The 15488-nt window shown below is 54.3% G+C and overlaps 1 protein-coding gene across 6 annotated transcripts; it reads left to right on the top strand.

Annotated features, from left to right (window-relative positions):
- The first annotated feature begins 584 nt into the window (after nt 1-584).
- Nucleotides 585-12250, top strand: CMKLR1 (chemerin chemokine-like receptor 1). 6 transcript variants are annotated; one of them, XM_027689395.1, is made up of 3 exons: nt 585-792; nt 7974-8098; nt 8537-12250. In XM_027689395.1, the coding sequence occupies exon 3, from the start codon at nt 8593-8595 to the stop codon at nt 9676-9678; it is 1086 nt and encodes a 361-aa protein (XP_027545196.1). In that variant the 5' UTR covers nt 585-792; nt 7974-8098; nt 8537-8592; the 3' UTR covers nt 9679-12250. The 6 variants fall into 6 exon arrangements, with proteins under 6 accessions (XP_027545196.1, XP_027545195.1, XP_027545197.1 ...); XM_027689394.1 differs by having other exon boundaries at nt 585-780; XM_027689396.1 differs by lacking the exon at nt 585-792 and adding an exon at nt 2167-2534.
- The last annotated feature ends 3238 nt before the right edge of the window (nt 12251-15488 follow it).

Here is a 15488-nt window from a genome sequence, read left to right on the forward strand (position 1 = left end):
TCCAACCTTGCCCATCCCTCCTGCCCGGGACAACCCAGTGCCCCTCTCAGCCCACCCTGTGTCCCCAAAGGACTTTCCTTGCAGATGTTATTGAGGCTGTGGGGGACAGAACTGCCACCACAGAGACCCCGCGGGCTGGGGGTGCTGCCTGAAAGCAGCTGCAGCATCCTGGTGCTAATGAAATCCATCGGGAAAGCAGCCCCTGAGCAGCAGCAGCGGCGTTTGGGAGCCAGATTTGCCGAGGGGAAGTGACTCAACGTCTTGGAAGGAGTTGGGGGCGGTGGGGGGGGCAGAGGACAGGGGTTGACCCAGGGTGGGGACAGCACGGGGGGGGGGGGTTGGCAGCCACCTGCCTCCCGCTGGAGGAGCAGCATCCCTGTGGAGTGCTCTGTGCTCTGTTATCCCTCCTTAGGGCGGTGTGATCCCGGCCTGGGGGACGGGACAGGAAAGGAGGCCCCTTGGGAAGCAGTTGTTGCTTCCTCACGCTGGGCCGTGGCAGGATCCGGGCCAGCGTTCCCAGCTCCCGGCGTCACACCCTCTCCCAGCTGTTGCTCGCGGAGCATCCTGCTGCCAAGAAAACCCTGGTGATGGATGCAACCAGGACTCCTTCCCACTCCCCTCGCACTTAAAACCGGCGGGGAGCGGCCCCGTGCCTGCGCCTGATCCTGCCGCACCGGGATCCGCCTGGGAATGGGATCCCGCTGCCACCCTGGACACCTTGGGCACCCTGACCTCGTCCTGCCGGACAGGGAACAGTGGAAGAGCCTGGCACCACACGAGGTATTTGGAAAGGTGACTGGAAGGCTTGTTGCGGGAATACTGGGAGCACTGGGATGTGTTACTGGGGGGACTGGGTGTGTTACTGCGGAGTGGATGGGACAGGACCTGCAGCAGAGCGATGGGGAAGACCCAGCCCTTGTGACCCCCCCCCCAGCCCAGGACCACACTTCTCCTGGTTTTTATTACTTTGAGAGGTGAGTGGCATTTTCCACTGTCATGGGGGCACTGCTCCCCACGGGCAGAGGGGCTGCACCCCACTGGGGACCTGCCACAGGTGCCACAAGTGTGGCACATCCCGCAGCACCGCTGGCACTGGCACCCTATGGAGCTGCCGTCCCATCCCAGGGGTCCTGGGAGAGAGGGACCCCAGTGTACCAGTCACGAGCTGCCCAGTTGGCACATCCCCCCCTGGTGCAGACGTCTGGAGTTTTGGGTCTCTTCTCCTTTCCCCGTGCTGGCCCCACTGATCTGGCACATCAGCACTTTTCCTCCTGATTCAGCCTCGGGGATGTTGCAACACGGCCCCGTTGTGCAAAGTGGGCCCTGGCCCCAATTCCTCTTTTTTGGCTCCTGTGGGAGCTCAGCCACGTGCACGGGGGGTCGTTGTCCCCACCTGCACGGGACATGATGGCTGTGAGCTCCCACAGGGAATCACTCTCCACTGGCATCACCTGCTGATTCCGGGTCACAGCTGGGCGGCAGTTTTCCAGTTGTGCTGGCGGCTCTGAGGAAACTGGGATATCTCCCTTGTGTGTGTCTGAAACCAGAAATCTCATGGATATTTGTGGTGGGAGCAGGGGATTGCTGTGGTTGAAGTGATGCTCCGGTGCAGGTGCACAGTGCCAGCTTTTGGTCCAGGCATTGGTGTCTCCCTCTGGATGGGCTCTCCTGGCTCAGGGCAGGGATTTGTGTCCCTCCAGGCTCAGCCTGATCCGGGTCACCGGATGCACCGTAAACGCCACCAGCAATTCCCACCTTCTCAAAGGGTCCAGGTCAGGATGGCCCTTGGCTGGTGACCCTCTGCTTGGGGTCCCAGTGCAAACCAGCACAGGCTGATTCATCACTGGGAACACGCTGCTGGATCCCACCTCAACCCAGCTGGACAAACAGCTGGGAACAGGCAGGACCTGACGAGGCAGGGACACAGTCCCTGTTTTCCATGCATCCCAGGGATGGCTTTGGGTTACTCCACTCCTGCATCCCAGGCCAGGAGCATCCCAGGAGTGGGGAAGGGAGATGGGGGTCCTGGGGAACAGGGATGAGGGGCATCCAGGGGTGGAGAAGCCCAAGGGGACCTTCTGGCTGTGCTCAGCAGGAGCAACAAAACCACAGTGAGGGATGGCCAAACCTTTCCTGAGGGGTCCCATGGGGCTCCCGAGCCACTGTGGGCAGCACAGGGTGGTGGATGGGACACGTCACCGAGGGCAGCCACTGCCACATCCCCTCTCGTGTCCGGCTGAACCCACGGTCCGAATACCACATCCTCCCACAGAGCTTTGCTTCCCCCTTCCCAGGCTCTCTGTGCCGAGCTGGTTTATCCCACCAGCTGCATGTATTTTCCTCATCCTCCCATTCCCTGTGCATGTCCCCGGAATGAGAAGCTTCCACAATATCCCTGTCAGCTCCAGCTTGGACACCAACCGACCCAACCCTGGGTCATTTCGATGCCAGCCCTAACGTGGGTATAGAAGAAGCAGGGATGTCTAATCCAGCCTCCAGATGCTGAAAAATCCTTGGGGATTTATCCATCTCAGGTAAACACCTCTGGATTTATATATGTATTAATTTCTTTATTTTTATAGGGATTTGGGAGGCGGGCTTTGCTGTAGATTTGCAACCAGTTGAGGTTTTTTGCTCCCCTGTTGTTATAAAGTGGATTTGGGATGGCACAGGATGGTGGGTGGTGAGGACCTCCGGGATCCCTGCTGTCCTCCACCCCAAACCCCATATTTTCCCTAATTTTCCATAAAATCCCCACCTCTTTTGGAGCTGGGCTTTGCAGCCTGTGGTGATAGAAACCCTTAATGGTGGGAAAACTGCATGGAAGGGAGAGGAGCTGGATGTGAATTTGGGGGGGGTGATGTCCTTACAGTGTGGCAGTGTCACCTCGATGGGGACAGGGAGAACAGGGGGGCTTTTCTTTTCCGTGCTGATCAGCATTCAGCTGGGAATGCCAAACACAGCTGCAAGGATGCTCCTGCGGATCCGGGGGGACTTTCTCACTCAGGGGGGGCTGACTGCGCTGCCCCATCCGTCCCTCTCACGGTCACGTCCGTCCCCCAGCAGACTTATTTCCTTTTTCTCGCTTTCCTTGTTCTTTGTACCCTCCAAATCCGGAGTGATGTCCCCAAGGCTTTGTCCCCACGCAGCCATGATGAAGCCCAAGCCATGGTCAGGGACATCCCTCCCTGGGCTGGTGGGATGTAGCAGGGAGGATGCTGCAAAAAAGAGAGTTTTATTGCTCTTTTTATTGCCTGAAAAGTGCCAGGAGAGCCTTGGATTATTAGAAAAAAAAAAGAGAGGAGATGAAAGAACTTTTATTATCTTGGAAGTCAAGTCATCTTAAGCAGCTCAGAACTACAAACTGCCCTTTTCAAAGAAAATCTTTGCCTGTGTAGGTACAAACGCCCAAGATTTTCCCCTTTAATCCTCAAACCTCCCTGAGAACAGAATGGATGGAGCAAAAGGCTGGGATTTTAGTAACAGGGCGGCTCTTAACAACACTTTGTGCCAGGGAAGGATACATTCCTTTGCCTGGATCCTGCTGGAGTTTCACCCTGGCAAGAGACTTTCATGACCTTCATTTTGAGGTTAAACATCAGTTTCTGCCTGGACTGGGATGTGTTCCCCATCAGGGTGACCCCATACCATGGCCAGGGGGTTTCCATGGGATCCATCCCATTCCGAGCCGTCCTATCCCGCGCAGCCCAGCCAACGCTGCCCAGATAAACACTGACTCATGTTATTCTGTCCCACCCTGGGCACAGCAACTTTTTTAAGGCTGCCTTTTCCAGCTATTCCTTTTTTTCCTGTGCTGTTCACACGGGGCGGGGGATGAAGCCTTAGCTGGGATGTCTGGAGCAGTCGGGAATGCCGAAGGCTGCGAGTCCCGGCTCTGTGTTGGTGAAGCGGGATGTGTCTGAGTGCCGTGGATGCAGGTAGGGATCAGACTTCCCACCACCCTCTGCCTTGGGGAAGAGCCCCGTGCCTCAGTTTCCCCCGTGAGGACTGGCTGTGCCCCCTCCCTTTGCACTGGAGACCCCCAGCTCATCAGGAGAGCTTCCAGCCTGGATCCTCACTGGCAGGAGCCCGTGCTCAACCTGCTGCTGCTTCTCCCATGGCATCCTGCGTCCCTTTCAGCCTGTTGGAGCAGGACTGAGGGATCAGGGATGGTGGCAGGGCTGGGACCGTGGCCAGGAGCAGCTTTGGGCAGGCCAGTGCTCAGGGTTTTGCACTGGTGAAGTCTAAGCTCCCTCTTGATGGGCTGGTGGTGGATTTACATCCAGGAGTAAATCCCAGTTGGGGCTCCATCCCAGACATCCTGGTGGGGAGTGGGATGCTGCACAGCATCATCCCTGCAGCAGCTGTTGCCATGGCAACTTCTGGCCAAAATAAGGGGGAGTTGGAGCTGGGTCCCCAGAGTTCCTTTCCCATTCCTTTTGGTGTCTTGCTCCATTGAGCCCTGGCAATTCCCGTGTGGGAGTGGGAGCTGGATTCTGGCAGGGAAGTCCCTCCCATGTAACCCTGGGCTGGAAAAGTGTGGGTGCTGAAGGGATGGATGGGGGTGGCTTCAGGTGCCAGCCTGGAATGGGACCTGCATCCGTCTTCCCTGGGGCACGAGATCTGGCCCAAGGAATCCTTAGGGATGCTTGGGATCCAGCCTGCAGGGTGGGTCTCAAGCTCAACCAGAGCAATCAGCCCCCATGAGACTGAGACCGGCATCTGCCACATGTCCCCAGGGACATCCCTGCCTTCCAGGCACATCCAGGACTGCACCAGGGCTCAGTGGGGGCTGCTTCCAGCAGGTTCAGGGGGACATAGGGATCCTGTTTTGCCCCATGCCCTTCCCAAAACTCCTCAGCTGAGAGACCGTTTGTTCTCCCAAACATCTGCTGGCAATTCCCCTCTCCCAGGGAGTGGGGCTGTGCCGGGGCTGCGTGGGCAGCTCCTGTGCCTCTCACCCGCCGGAGGAAGTGGGTTGGGGTTGTGGAGTGTGCTTGGGAGCTTGGAAACCGCTGCTAGAAGGAGGGAGGGAAGTGCTCGAAGGAGAAACAGGCAGAGCAGCTGCGTGGGAGGGGTGAGCAGAGCCCACCCTGACACCCACCTGCTTTCCAGGGGATTGTTCGTCCTGTCCCCAGGTGTCCCTTGCACCCCATGGGTGCTGTGGGGGGACAAGCACCAACCCAGGGGCACCCCCAGTTTCCCCAGGGCTGCAGACCCGGCACAGTCAGGTCCCAGCCCAGTTTCATTGCATGATGTGGATAAAAGTGTGATGCACTTTGACAGCTCAGGAAGGACCTGATGTGCTCAAAAGCTGCTCTGCTGGTTTGATTTGATTTTTATTTGATTTTATTTGATTTGCTTCTACTTTTATTCCCGCAACCTGTACCGGTTCCTCCAGTAAAAAGCCTGGCCCGCGGGCACTGAGGGGGCAGGAGGCGGTGCTGGCAGCCTGCCCATCCCTGTAAATCCCGGTGCAGGGCTCTGGCACCGCCCGTGCCCGGTGGTCCCTCCTGCCAGGGTGCCGAGCATCCCCTGCCCTCCCTGTGTCCCTGGCAGGCGGATCCAGCCGAGCTCCCCCCGTTTCCCCACTCACATCCACCCCCCGCCCGTCTGGGCTGGCCACGGAAGAGTTTTCGCCCAGAAAAGCTGGATTTGAACATTTTCTGCTGTTCTCTCCGCTTCCTGTTGCCTTCCCAAGAACAACATCCCTGACCTCATCCGCGGGATGCTGCCCATGTGCCGCCCGTCGGGAATCCCAGCCGGCGCCCCGGCTTGGGCTCGGCCTTCCCTGGGTACCAAGACAAATACAGCTGCGGGAATGTCGGACCAAGAGGCTATTTTGGGTAAATCCTGTGCTCATTTTTGTTGAGGTAGGAGGACACAGATGAATAGACTGAAGGGAGAACAGTGGTTTTGGCTCGAGCTGGGAATTTTCATCCCGCAGAGCAGCGATGAAACACTCGTAGTATTATATGGCTTTTTTTTTTTTTTTCCCAGACTTTGGGTTTTTTGCAGTGAGAAATGAGGAGGTTTCATGCAGCTGCCCTCTCCACTTCGGGGAAGATTTCAGGGAGGCAGGTGGGAATTTGCCCAATGATTTTCCAGCGGGTCTGGGCTCCCGGTGCCCATCCTGCCCCTGAGCTCTCTGGAGCCATCTGGAATGTTCATGGTGGGGTTGGCAGCTGCCTGCCTGCTGCTGTGGGGTTTGGGATTGCTGCTCACGAACCTTGGAGACAAACCTATCCCGTGCCAAATCCCATGGGGAAACAGAGTCCTGATGTTCCTGTTGCTCTCTGCCATCCTCATCCCAGCTGAGGACTGAGACCAACCTGATGCCCAACATGGCGGAGCAAAATAAATAGACAAAGTAAAGAATCTATTAAACAGAGCTTTGGAATGTCTGAAACTCTTCAGGCTCAGCAGTTAAAAATAATAATGAAAAGGAGATTTTGTGTTAAAAATATATAAGTGGTCACAGTGGGAAGAGGAGCCTGTGAAGCTGATAAATTGTTCCTGCCCACCTGGAGCAGGGGCTGAACGTGGGGTCTGGGTGACCCCGTGGTGGTGAGGGGTGGTGGTCCAGCCCTGGGGATCTCCCACCCCACAGGTGACACCATGGTGGAAATGAGGGCAGGTGGCATTTTTGGAGGTTTCTCCACGGTGGTAGAGCAAGTTCTGGGAGCTTTGAGGCTCTCTGGGTGGTGGGTGGTGGGATGGGACAGGATAGGATGGGATGGGATGTGATGCAGTGAAGTGCGGTGGGATGGGATGTGATGCAATGGGGTGTGGTGGGATGGGATGCAATGAAGTGGGACGGGATATGAGGCAATGGGGTGGGGTGGGATGGATGTGTGGGTCTGGGTTCTCCCATCTTTCTTTGGGAAGGTGATGACCTGAAAGCTGCTGTTCCATAAAGTAGCGACTCATTACCCAGGAACATTAACATTAGGAGTCAGTTCTGCTGATTCTGTTCCTTCCACCGGATCATCAACTTTAATTCATCTCTTGACCATCAAGGTTTTGCCAGGACGAGACCTTCTTCCAGCTCCAGCTAATTCCCAAACCTTGCACTAATACCTCATTTATTCTGGCCTCTTATCACCCCCTGGAGTTCAGCAAGTGGGAGGGTGATGGGGTGGGATTTAACCCCCTGGCCAGGAACTTTGCAGCAGCAATGGCAGGAAGGAACAGGAGGAAAAGCCCAGGGAGAAACAATAGGTTCCAACACAAACACCATGGGAATTTCAAAGCAGGGGTGGCGGGAGGGTGACGCTGAGGGGACGTTCGAGGTGAAATGCCTTGGGAACAGGGAGTGTCCCTGGGTGGGCAGAGCCACATCCCTCCTGCAGGACACATCCGGGTGCAATGCTCCGTTCTGGGGCTCACACAGATCCTGCTCCTTGTGCCAGGGCTTGCTCAGACTGGTGGCTTTCGGCTTTAGTTCACCGTGATGGTTCACAGGGGGTGGTTGAACCTGTTAAACAAGGGCTCCAAGTGCCTGCTGGAGACTGGAGTCTGATGATGGCAAACGATGCTGTTGGGTATCACAATTAACATTTGGATACACACAGAACACCAGTTTAATTGGAAAGATAACCATATGAGAGTCCAGGGTGCAAAATAGATAATGCAGGTAATGCACCTCATGCACATTTATGTCTTTATTTATAGTAACGTGGCTGTGGGGTTGATTGTCATTTCTCTATGAGCACCTACTGATGCTGCTCCTGTTTGGTGCTTGTACTGAGTGTACAGTACAGGATTTCTGTCTTGGGTTACTCCAAAAGCTGGTGGGATGAGGACAGGACCCCAGCTTCACCAGACTGGTGGCGAGGAGGGTCCCCAGGCCAGCACAACCCTCCCAGAGGAGGCTGCACAGGGTTAAATTGCAGCGACCGAGTCTGTTTCCTCCCTTAATTCCACAATGGAGGGTTAATGGCCTTTGTTTGATCTTGGCTTTAATGTTACAGCTCCGTCCCTAGGCCTGTGTGGAGGGAGCTGCCTTTGTGCTGTAGGACACTGAACCGCTGCCTCTTCCCCATCCTGCTGGAGCACGGCCACCACACTGGAGAGGAGAGGAGAGGGGAGGTGAGAGGTGAGACAGTGCTTGGCATCAATGGGGCAAATGGGGAGCTGCCTGCTGGATTTTCAGTCTAATTTGCTGCACACTCAGGAGAAAAAATACAGAAGAGCCATAATGTGTTGCAGATTGGAAGGTCTCAAAGCTGATAATGAGCTGTTAATAAGCGTTTTCCTGGATTTTCCGCTGGAAGTAGGCGGGTAATAGACATTTTCTGCAGGATGAGGCTGCAGCCACATCCTGGTGGAGATGAGGGGCTGAATCATGTCCTGATGTCTCAGGGTCAGGGGGTGAGAACTCGGTGAGGAGCTGCAGGAACATCTTTCTCTGGGGCCAGTTGTGGGTTTCCCATGGGATCCCCCATACCTGTGTGCTCCCTGTCCCCTCTTGCCCACATGTGTCAGGGGGCTGTGACCCTCCTGCTGTGACTGACACCATGTGTTTGCCCAGCAGAGAAACATCACCGGCTGGAGATCCTGGGGCTGCCCAGGCTGTGATTTACCCAGATAATGGCCCTTTCCAATTTGTCCAATTTCTTGGATGATGTCGATAACTACAGTGACTACCAGGATTACATCTACGACGATGCGAGCAGTGTGTGGGTAGACCCGTCCCATGACCCGAAGGACATTGCGAGGATCCTCTCCGTCATCATCTACACCGTGTCCTGCGTGCTGGGCATCCTGGGCAACGGCCTCGTCATCGCCATCATCACCCTGAAGATGAAGAAATCAGTCAATGCTGTCTGGTTCCTCAACTTGGCCGTGGCCGACTTCCTCTTCAACATCTTCCTACCCATAAACATCGCGTACACGGCCATGCGCTACAACTGGATCTTTGGCACGGTCATGTGCAAGCTCAACTCCTTCCTTCTCATCCTCAACATGTATACAAGCGTCCTGCTGCTCACCACCATCAGCTTCGACCGCTACATCTCGGTAGTTTTCCCCGTGTGGTCCCAAAACCACCGCTCGACCAACCTGGCGTATTTAGTGTGTTTGATCATCTGGACCATCGGCATCATCATGAGCTGCCCCTCCCTTGTCTTCCGAGACACGGCACAAACCCGAAATTCCGTGATTTGTTTCAGCAACTTCTCCCTCTCCAGGAACAAGTCTTACCAAGCCCTGGCACTGATGAGGCACCGCACGGTGAACATCACCAGGTTCCTCGGCGGGTACATCCTCCCCATAACCATCATCACTTTCTGCTACATCGCCATCGTCTTCAACCTGCGTCGGAATCGCCTGGCCAAGTCCAAAAAGCCCTTCAAGATCATCGTCACCATTATAGTCACCTTCTTCCTCTGCTGGAGTCCCTACCACCTGCTGAACCTGCTGGAGACAGAGCCGGGCATGGTCCCGCCCTCTGTGTTTGAGGTCGGCATCCCCATCACCACGGCCCTCGCCGCCTCCAACAGCTGCATGAACCCCGTGCTCTACGTCTTCATGGGCCAGGACTTCAAGAAGTTTAAGGTCACCATCCTTTCCAGGCTGGTGAATGCCCTCAGTGAGGAGACAGGCCACTCCAGCATCGTTCACAGGAGCTTCTCCAAGATCTCTTCCATGACTGAGAAGGAGACGACAGTGCTCTAAATTCAACCTGGTGCCTTCAGGGGGGACATAGTCCTCTGGTGTTGGCCATGCCCTCCACTGGGATGCTGGCCGGCACTGTGGTGGTCCCTGATGTGGGACAAGCATGGTCCAACACCGTCCTATAGTCTATTCCTTGACTGGTGTTGCTGCCTGGGGGCTGGAAGAGATTGGAGACCACCACTATGTGCACGTGGAGAAGACATAAGTACCCTGATCTTTGTCATTGCGAAGATTGTTGTACCAAACTATTTAAGGAAACACTTCAGGATGTTCCTGTCTAACCTTTGCACTCTCTGACCTGGGAAGGGCATTCCTGGTGTTTCCAGAGACATTGTGATGGGGTGGGGGATGTGTCTGGGAAGGCACCTCCCAAGATGTGTGCTGGGTGGGCACCACCACAGGTGATACCTGCTATGGCCAAAGTGGGGACACTCCTCTCCTATGTCTCTGTTTGGCTGCTTGTGTTAAATCCTGAGGTATTTTGGTACAAGTGCAATGTGTTTGTAACTGTTGGGAGCACTTTGCACCCCAAGAGGCCCTGGGAGGTGTCCTCATATCGGCTTTGAATATCCCACCTCGATGAACTGGGAAGTCTCAAATGTCTTCTAAGTGATCCAGACCGAGGGGGTGGGGACTGGGCTTGTGCACAGGGTCACTGACGTGGAAAACTGAGAGAAAAAAGAGAGAAAGATGAATTTGAAGTGTGTTTTGAACAACCCTCCCTTTGATGGGCACATTCCACACGGTACATTTTGCAAAGTGATTTGATGTTTGGGACCAGGAGTCCCAGTGATTCCTTGCAAAGGGCCTGAGTGGCACCAGGGAATGGGTCCAGGGGCTGGGAACGAGCTTCTGCAAAGGACCTGCTCTCCTCTCCTGCATCCAGATGGCCCTGGGAACTGGCTCCGTTGATGGCAGCTCCCTGGTGGGACTGATTGGTCCTATGGGATGATTTTCTCTCTTCCAACCAGGCAGCAAACCCATCTTGGGAGACTCTGGGAGTCTTGTGGGAGACTCTGCCGCCACACACCAATCTCTGAGGTGAAGGCTGGGCTAAGCCACTGTCTCCATCCAATTTCACACACAGTTAATCTGGGAGCTCCTTCTCCATTAGGGCTTCTTGACTATGACACCGGTGTCACGCTTATTTATGTGTTGGTTTCTCCGTGTCACCCACAGCCTCTCTCTCCCAGGAAAGTGAGGAGCCCTGGAGCTGGGTTTGGGCAGCCCCAGTGGCACCAGGGATGTTTCAGGAGGTCCCCACAGGAGCTTTGTGCAGGTATTGACAGGCTGGCAACTGAAAGTCTGCTCACAGGTGCCCATGAAGGCTGAAATATTTATTTATAGCATTTCTTGAAAATCAGAAAATGGAAAAAACCATGAAGAGGCAGCTCCCAGGCAGAGGAAGAGAGCTATTTACAGGCTCCTGGTGGCAGCAGATCGTGCCAGACAGGTACAAACCGAACCACAAAGCCTCGGTAATTGAGCTGCCGCCCTGAGCTGCGGGAACGTCGTGGATCAGAGCGGATGCTGCAGCGGGAGCTGGATTTCAGAGGGATTATCAGGCGTCCCCTCCGCCCTGGCACTGCCTCCCTGCTCTGCCTTGATCTGCATAACCTCGTTAGTGTGATGGGGAGAGGGCAACAGCCACGCCATGGGAGCTGGATCTATCCTTCCCTGGGATGAGGCTGCCTGCAGCATCCCTGCCCCAGGACAGGGATCCCGATGGAATCCAGTGTGTTTGGCTGCGGTTTTGGTGCTGCTGATGGTGTAAGTTGTTCTGGGGCAAGTTTGTCCCCGAAGCCAGGGCAGGGAGGTGACCTCCTTCCCACCACTGTGGATCCAGCCTGCTAAAAGTGGGAGATTTATCCTGAAAATTAAGAGTATCCTACCTGAGCCCCGAACGGAAACGCAGCACGGGATGAGGTTTATAAAGGAAATTGATGGGAAATTAATGGGAAATTAGTGACTTCACCTGTTGGATGCTGCTGTCACTACACAGGGGCTGTAGGACACACAGCACCTGGCTCCAGGTGTCTCCATATCTCCTGGGAGCTGGGAATAAGCTGCTTCCCCAGGGAGCAATGCCACATTCTTGGGCTGCACTGTGTCCTGTGGCCAAGCCCAGGACCACTCTCAGCCCAAATCCACACATTTTTTCCTCTAAAACCGGTGCACAATCCATAACCATGGCAGATGCTGGAGCAGGGATGCTCCTCCCTCATTTTGGTGGCTGGATTTTGCAAGCCCATCTATTATTCCTGCAAACAGCTTTCCAAAAAAAATAGTGACTTGGTACTTAACCTGGGGTTAAATCATCACTATAATGACAGCTTGGGAATCCCAAGTTTCCCAAATGTTTGAGTTCATCCTTGTAGCTGTTTACTTATTTAATAAAAGAACCTGTTTTCCATACAAATACCCCCGGTATGTGCTGAAGATCATTACATGGAGTGGGAAGGATCCCAGGGTTTTTTCATTGAGCAGTCCCCGTGTGCATTCCTGATCCCTGCTATTGAATTTGGAATTGTCAAAGTGGTCAGGAGCAGAGAGGTTGCAGGGCTGGGGCTTGAGCGACCAAGATGGGAGTGTGGTGCTCTGAGCCTCTTGGATGGGAAATGTCTCAAAGATGTTCTCCGGGGGATTCCCACTTTAATTTGTCCCTGAAAAGACCAAATGGCTCTTTAGGGAAAAAAATGTGTCTGTGTGTAAAAAGCAGCTGGAATAGCATAATTTCCCTATGTCCACATGTGGATCCCTGTTGGATCACATCCAGAAAATGCTCTGTTATTCCAAATTGAACGAGGAATTATTAATGCCAGTGCAGAGTTGGTCCCTGTGTGGGATCTGTCTGTGGGATCTCCCTACATCCCCCCCAGCAGGGGTTGCTTCCCCATCACCTCCTGTACCCCACGACACCCAGCCCCCACTCTCCCCATCCTCGATGCTGTTCTGGGGGGACAGGGAAGCAGGGAAGGGGTTGGTTCCTGCCTCCCAATGGGCTCCCGGTGCTCCATCCCAGCATCCACCAGACACCAACATTGCTGCTCCATCCCCTCTTGCTGCTGGTTCTCCCCATGCTGGCAGGGTTTGGGGTGAGGATGGGGAGAAAAAAGGGAAAAATCCACTGAGTTTTTGCAGCTGGACCCTGTAACCTCCCAGATTTTGAAGAAGCCAGGAAATAACGATAAATCCCCAGGGAATATAAGTGATTCCTGTTCCCGTGTCACCCACTGATCACAGCAAACAGATCACACAGGGAGCATTAAAAATGTATATATATTTATACATAAACAGGACAAAAATATTCCTCCTAAAACTTCAGCAGCTCAAGCCCCTTCAGCCAGGTTTTTCTTCCCTTTTTGGCAGAGTGGCAAAGAAAAGCAGCTAAATATTATCCCAATTTCTCTGACATTGCCTAAATCCTGCAGGAGAAGGAATCTCACAGGGTGCTGGAGATGTATCCTGTCAGCTTCTCTTTTTTTTTTTTTTTTTGCAGTGCTGGTTATTTTGTTATTGAAGGGGAGGGGGCTTAGGTTGCGGTGTTGATGAGGGGAAGGTCCAATATATTAAATTGAGGATCCTTGGATGCATCCCAGTGATCCTGGTCCCCCTGTGCTGCTCAGATGGAAACGTCCTTCACTATGAATTAATGAAGTCCTCTATGAATTAACGAAGTGCTCTTGATTAATGACAGCAGGAGGTTAATGACCAGCTCCAGGGGGACGTGCACAAACTGGAATTAGCATCCAGGGAAGGGGCTCAGTGGGAGCTGCAGCTCCAGGGCTGGTGTCCCAGCTCTGTCCTGGCTTGGGACCCAGCCCCTTTTGGGGCAGAAATTGATGAAACTGGTAATTAGGGGTGCAGAGGGTTTAGCATCTCAGAGTTTAGGGGTGAGTGGGATGCAGAACCACCACTGACCCCATTAAACCTGCAATTAAGGCAGCTGTGGGGATCATGAGCTTAGGGTAGGTCAGAGATTGTGGGGGAAGAGCAGCAGGTTTTGGAGCTGGGACACCAACCCCCATCCCAGGACCCTCATCCCAAGCCCTGGGACTCAAACCTTCAGCCCAGGACCCCAATCTCCAGGACCCCCATCCCCAGCCCTGGGACATCCCAGGAACCCCCTGACCCTCAGCCCAGAACCCTGTGACCCCCCACCCCCAACGCCCACATCCTGTTCCCCAGCCATCCCACCCCTCCCTACCCCATGACCCCATGGTGCTGAGGAGCTCAGCACCCCCAGACCCCGATGCTGTTGCAGCCCACCAGGAGCCTGGGCAGGACCAGTCCTCACTGAGCACATCCCAAACCTACCTCATACCTCTCCATGTCCTCTTCCCACCCCTCCAAACCTGGGGCTGGGTCTCATTCCATGTGAGAAATGACTCTGGAATACTCCAATCCCATTTCTGTGGAGCACATTACCGGCCTTAATGATGGCTCTTTTTCACTTGGCTGTCACAGCCCTGAAATAAAGCCGTGCTTTACCTCACCCATAAATCACTCCTTTATTTGGAGTTGGAATTAAATTAAAAAAAAAGAAAAAGGAATAAACATGTTACCTTCTCCCTTTTCTCAGAGCCAGGCAGGTTGGAGCCATGTTTAAATAATCTCTGCTGTATTCAGGCAGATTGTCAGCTGTAAATTTGGGGGAAAATAGCAAAGCTGATAAATAAACATGTTGGGTTTATCAGTGATGGATGTTGCTGCTCTCAGATTTATGACACATCTCCCCATTAAGGGGCTTTTGTGACAGTGCTGCTGGGTGGTGCTGCTGAGGGGGGTGATTTCCCTCTCATTTAAAAACAGCAGAAAGTTCATGGGATTTAATTTGGGAGGAAGGGGAGCCCCTTCCCTCTAAGCTGCTCTGAGCCTCCCAGCATCGCTGGGGTCATTGCCCAGAACCCCCTGAATTCGCCCCAAAGGGGTTTTCACTACCCTTGATGAGGGAGGGACCTCTAACCCGAGCTACTCTGGTCATCATCTCCAGAATCATCTCTTGCACCGCAGGGACCACTGAGCACAAAACCCCCCCCGGAATTGGGAGCACTGCAGGTGATTCTGGTGCAGCCGCTGTTGCAGGGACCGCTGAGCACAAAACCCACACAGAACTGGGGGAAATGCAGGCGGTTTTGGTGCAGCCACCGTTGCCACAGCAACCGCTGAGAAACTCATTCAGCCCAGGAGGGAGGATGCTGCAGCCTCCGCCAGCGCAGGACCGGGAGGCAGGAAAACACTCCCAGGGATAAGAGATTGATGGAAATAGATGATTTTCAGTGCAGGAATCCAGGGAGGTGGGTCGGGATCACCCCAGCCCCACGTGGGGCCGGGCGAGGTGGCTGTGCCCACCCAGGGATTGCTCAGGGCTCGCTGGGGCTGAGTCAAGCAGAAAGATTCCCTGCTTTTCCAATCCTCATGGAAAGGTTGAGTGTTGCCTACCCCGGGCTAATGGCATTACAGAGGCAGCCGAGCAGGGAGGCTATTAAATGTCAAGAGCTTTGCACAGGAAAATGATGCAGGAAGGATGGTTGGCTCCTCTTTCCAGGGGGAATGGAGATTTTATTAGTGCGTGCCAGTCCCACGTGGTAAAAATATAACCCAGTATTTAATAAATAAATAAAAATAAATGAGAGCATGAAGCTTCGGCTCTGTGCGTGCAGGGACAGCAGCTCCTGGCAGGAGGGAGAAGCTGCTCCTGCGTCAGTGGGATGGAAGGGAAGGAGGGACCCCCTCTAATCCAGAGGTGCAGCCAGATGTGCAGCACACTCTGACAGGGACCTAATGACTTCCAAGTGCTCCATTTCAGT

Source organism: Neopelma chrysocephalum, unplaced genomic scaffold, assembly GCF_003984885.1.
Source record: "Neopelma chrysocephalum unplaced genomic scaffold, ASM398488v2 Primary Assembly neopelma1_77, whole genome shotgun sequence".
NCBI lineage: Eukaryota > Metazoa > Chordata > Aves > Passeriformes > Pipridae > Neopelma > Neopelma chrysocephalum.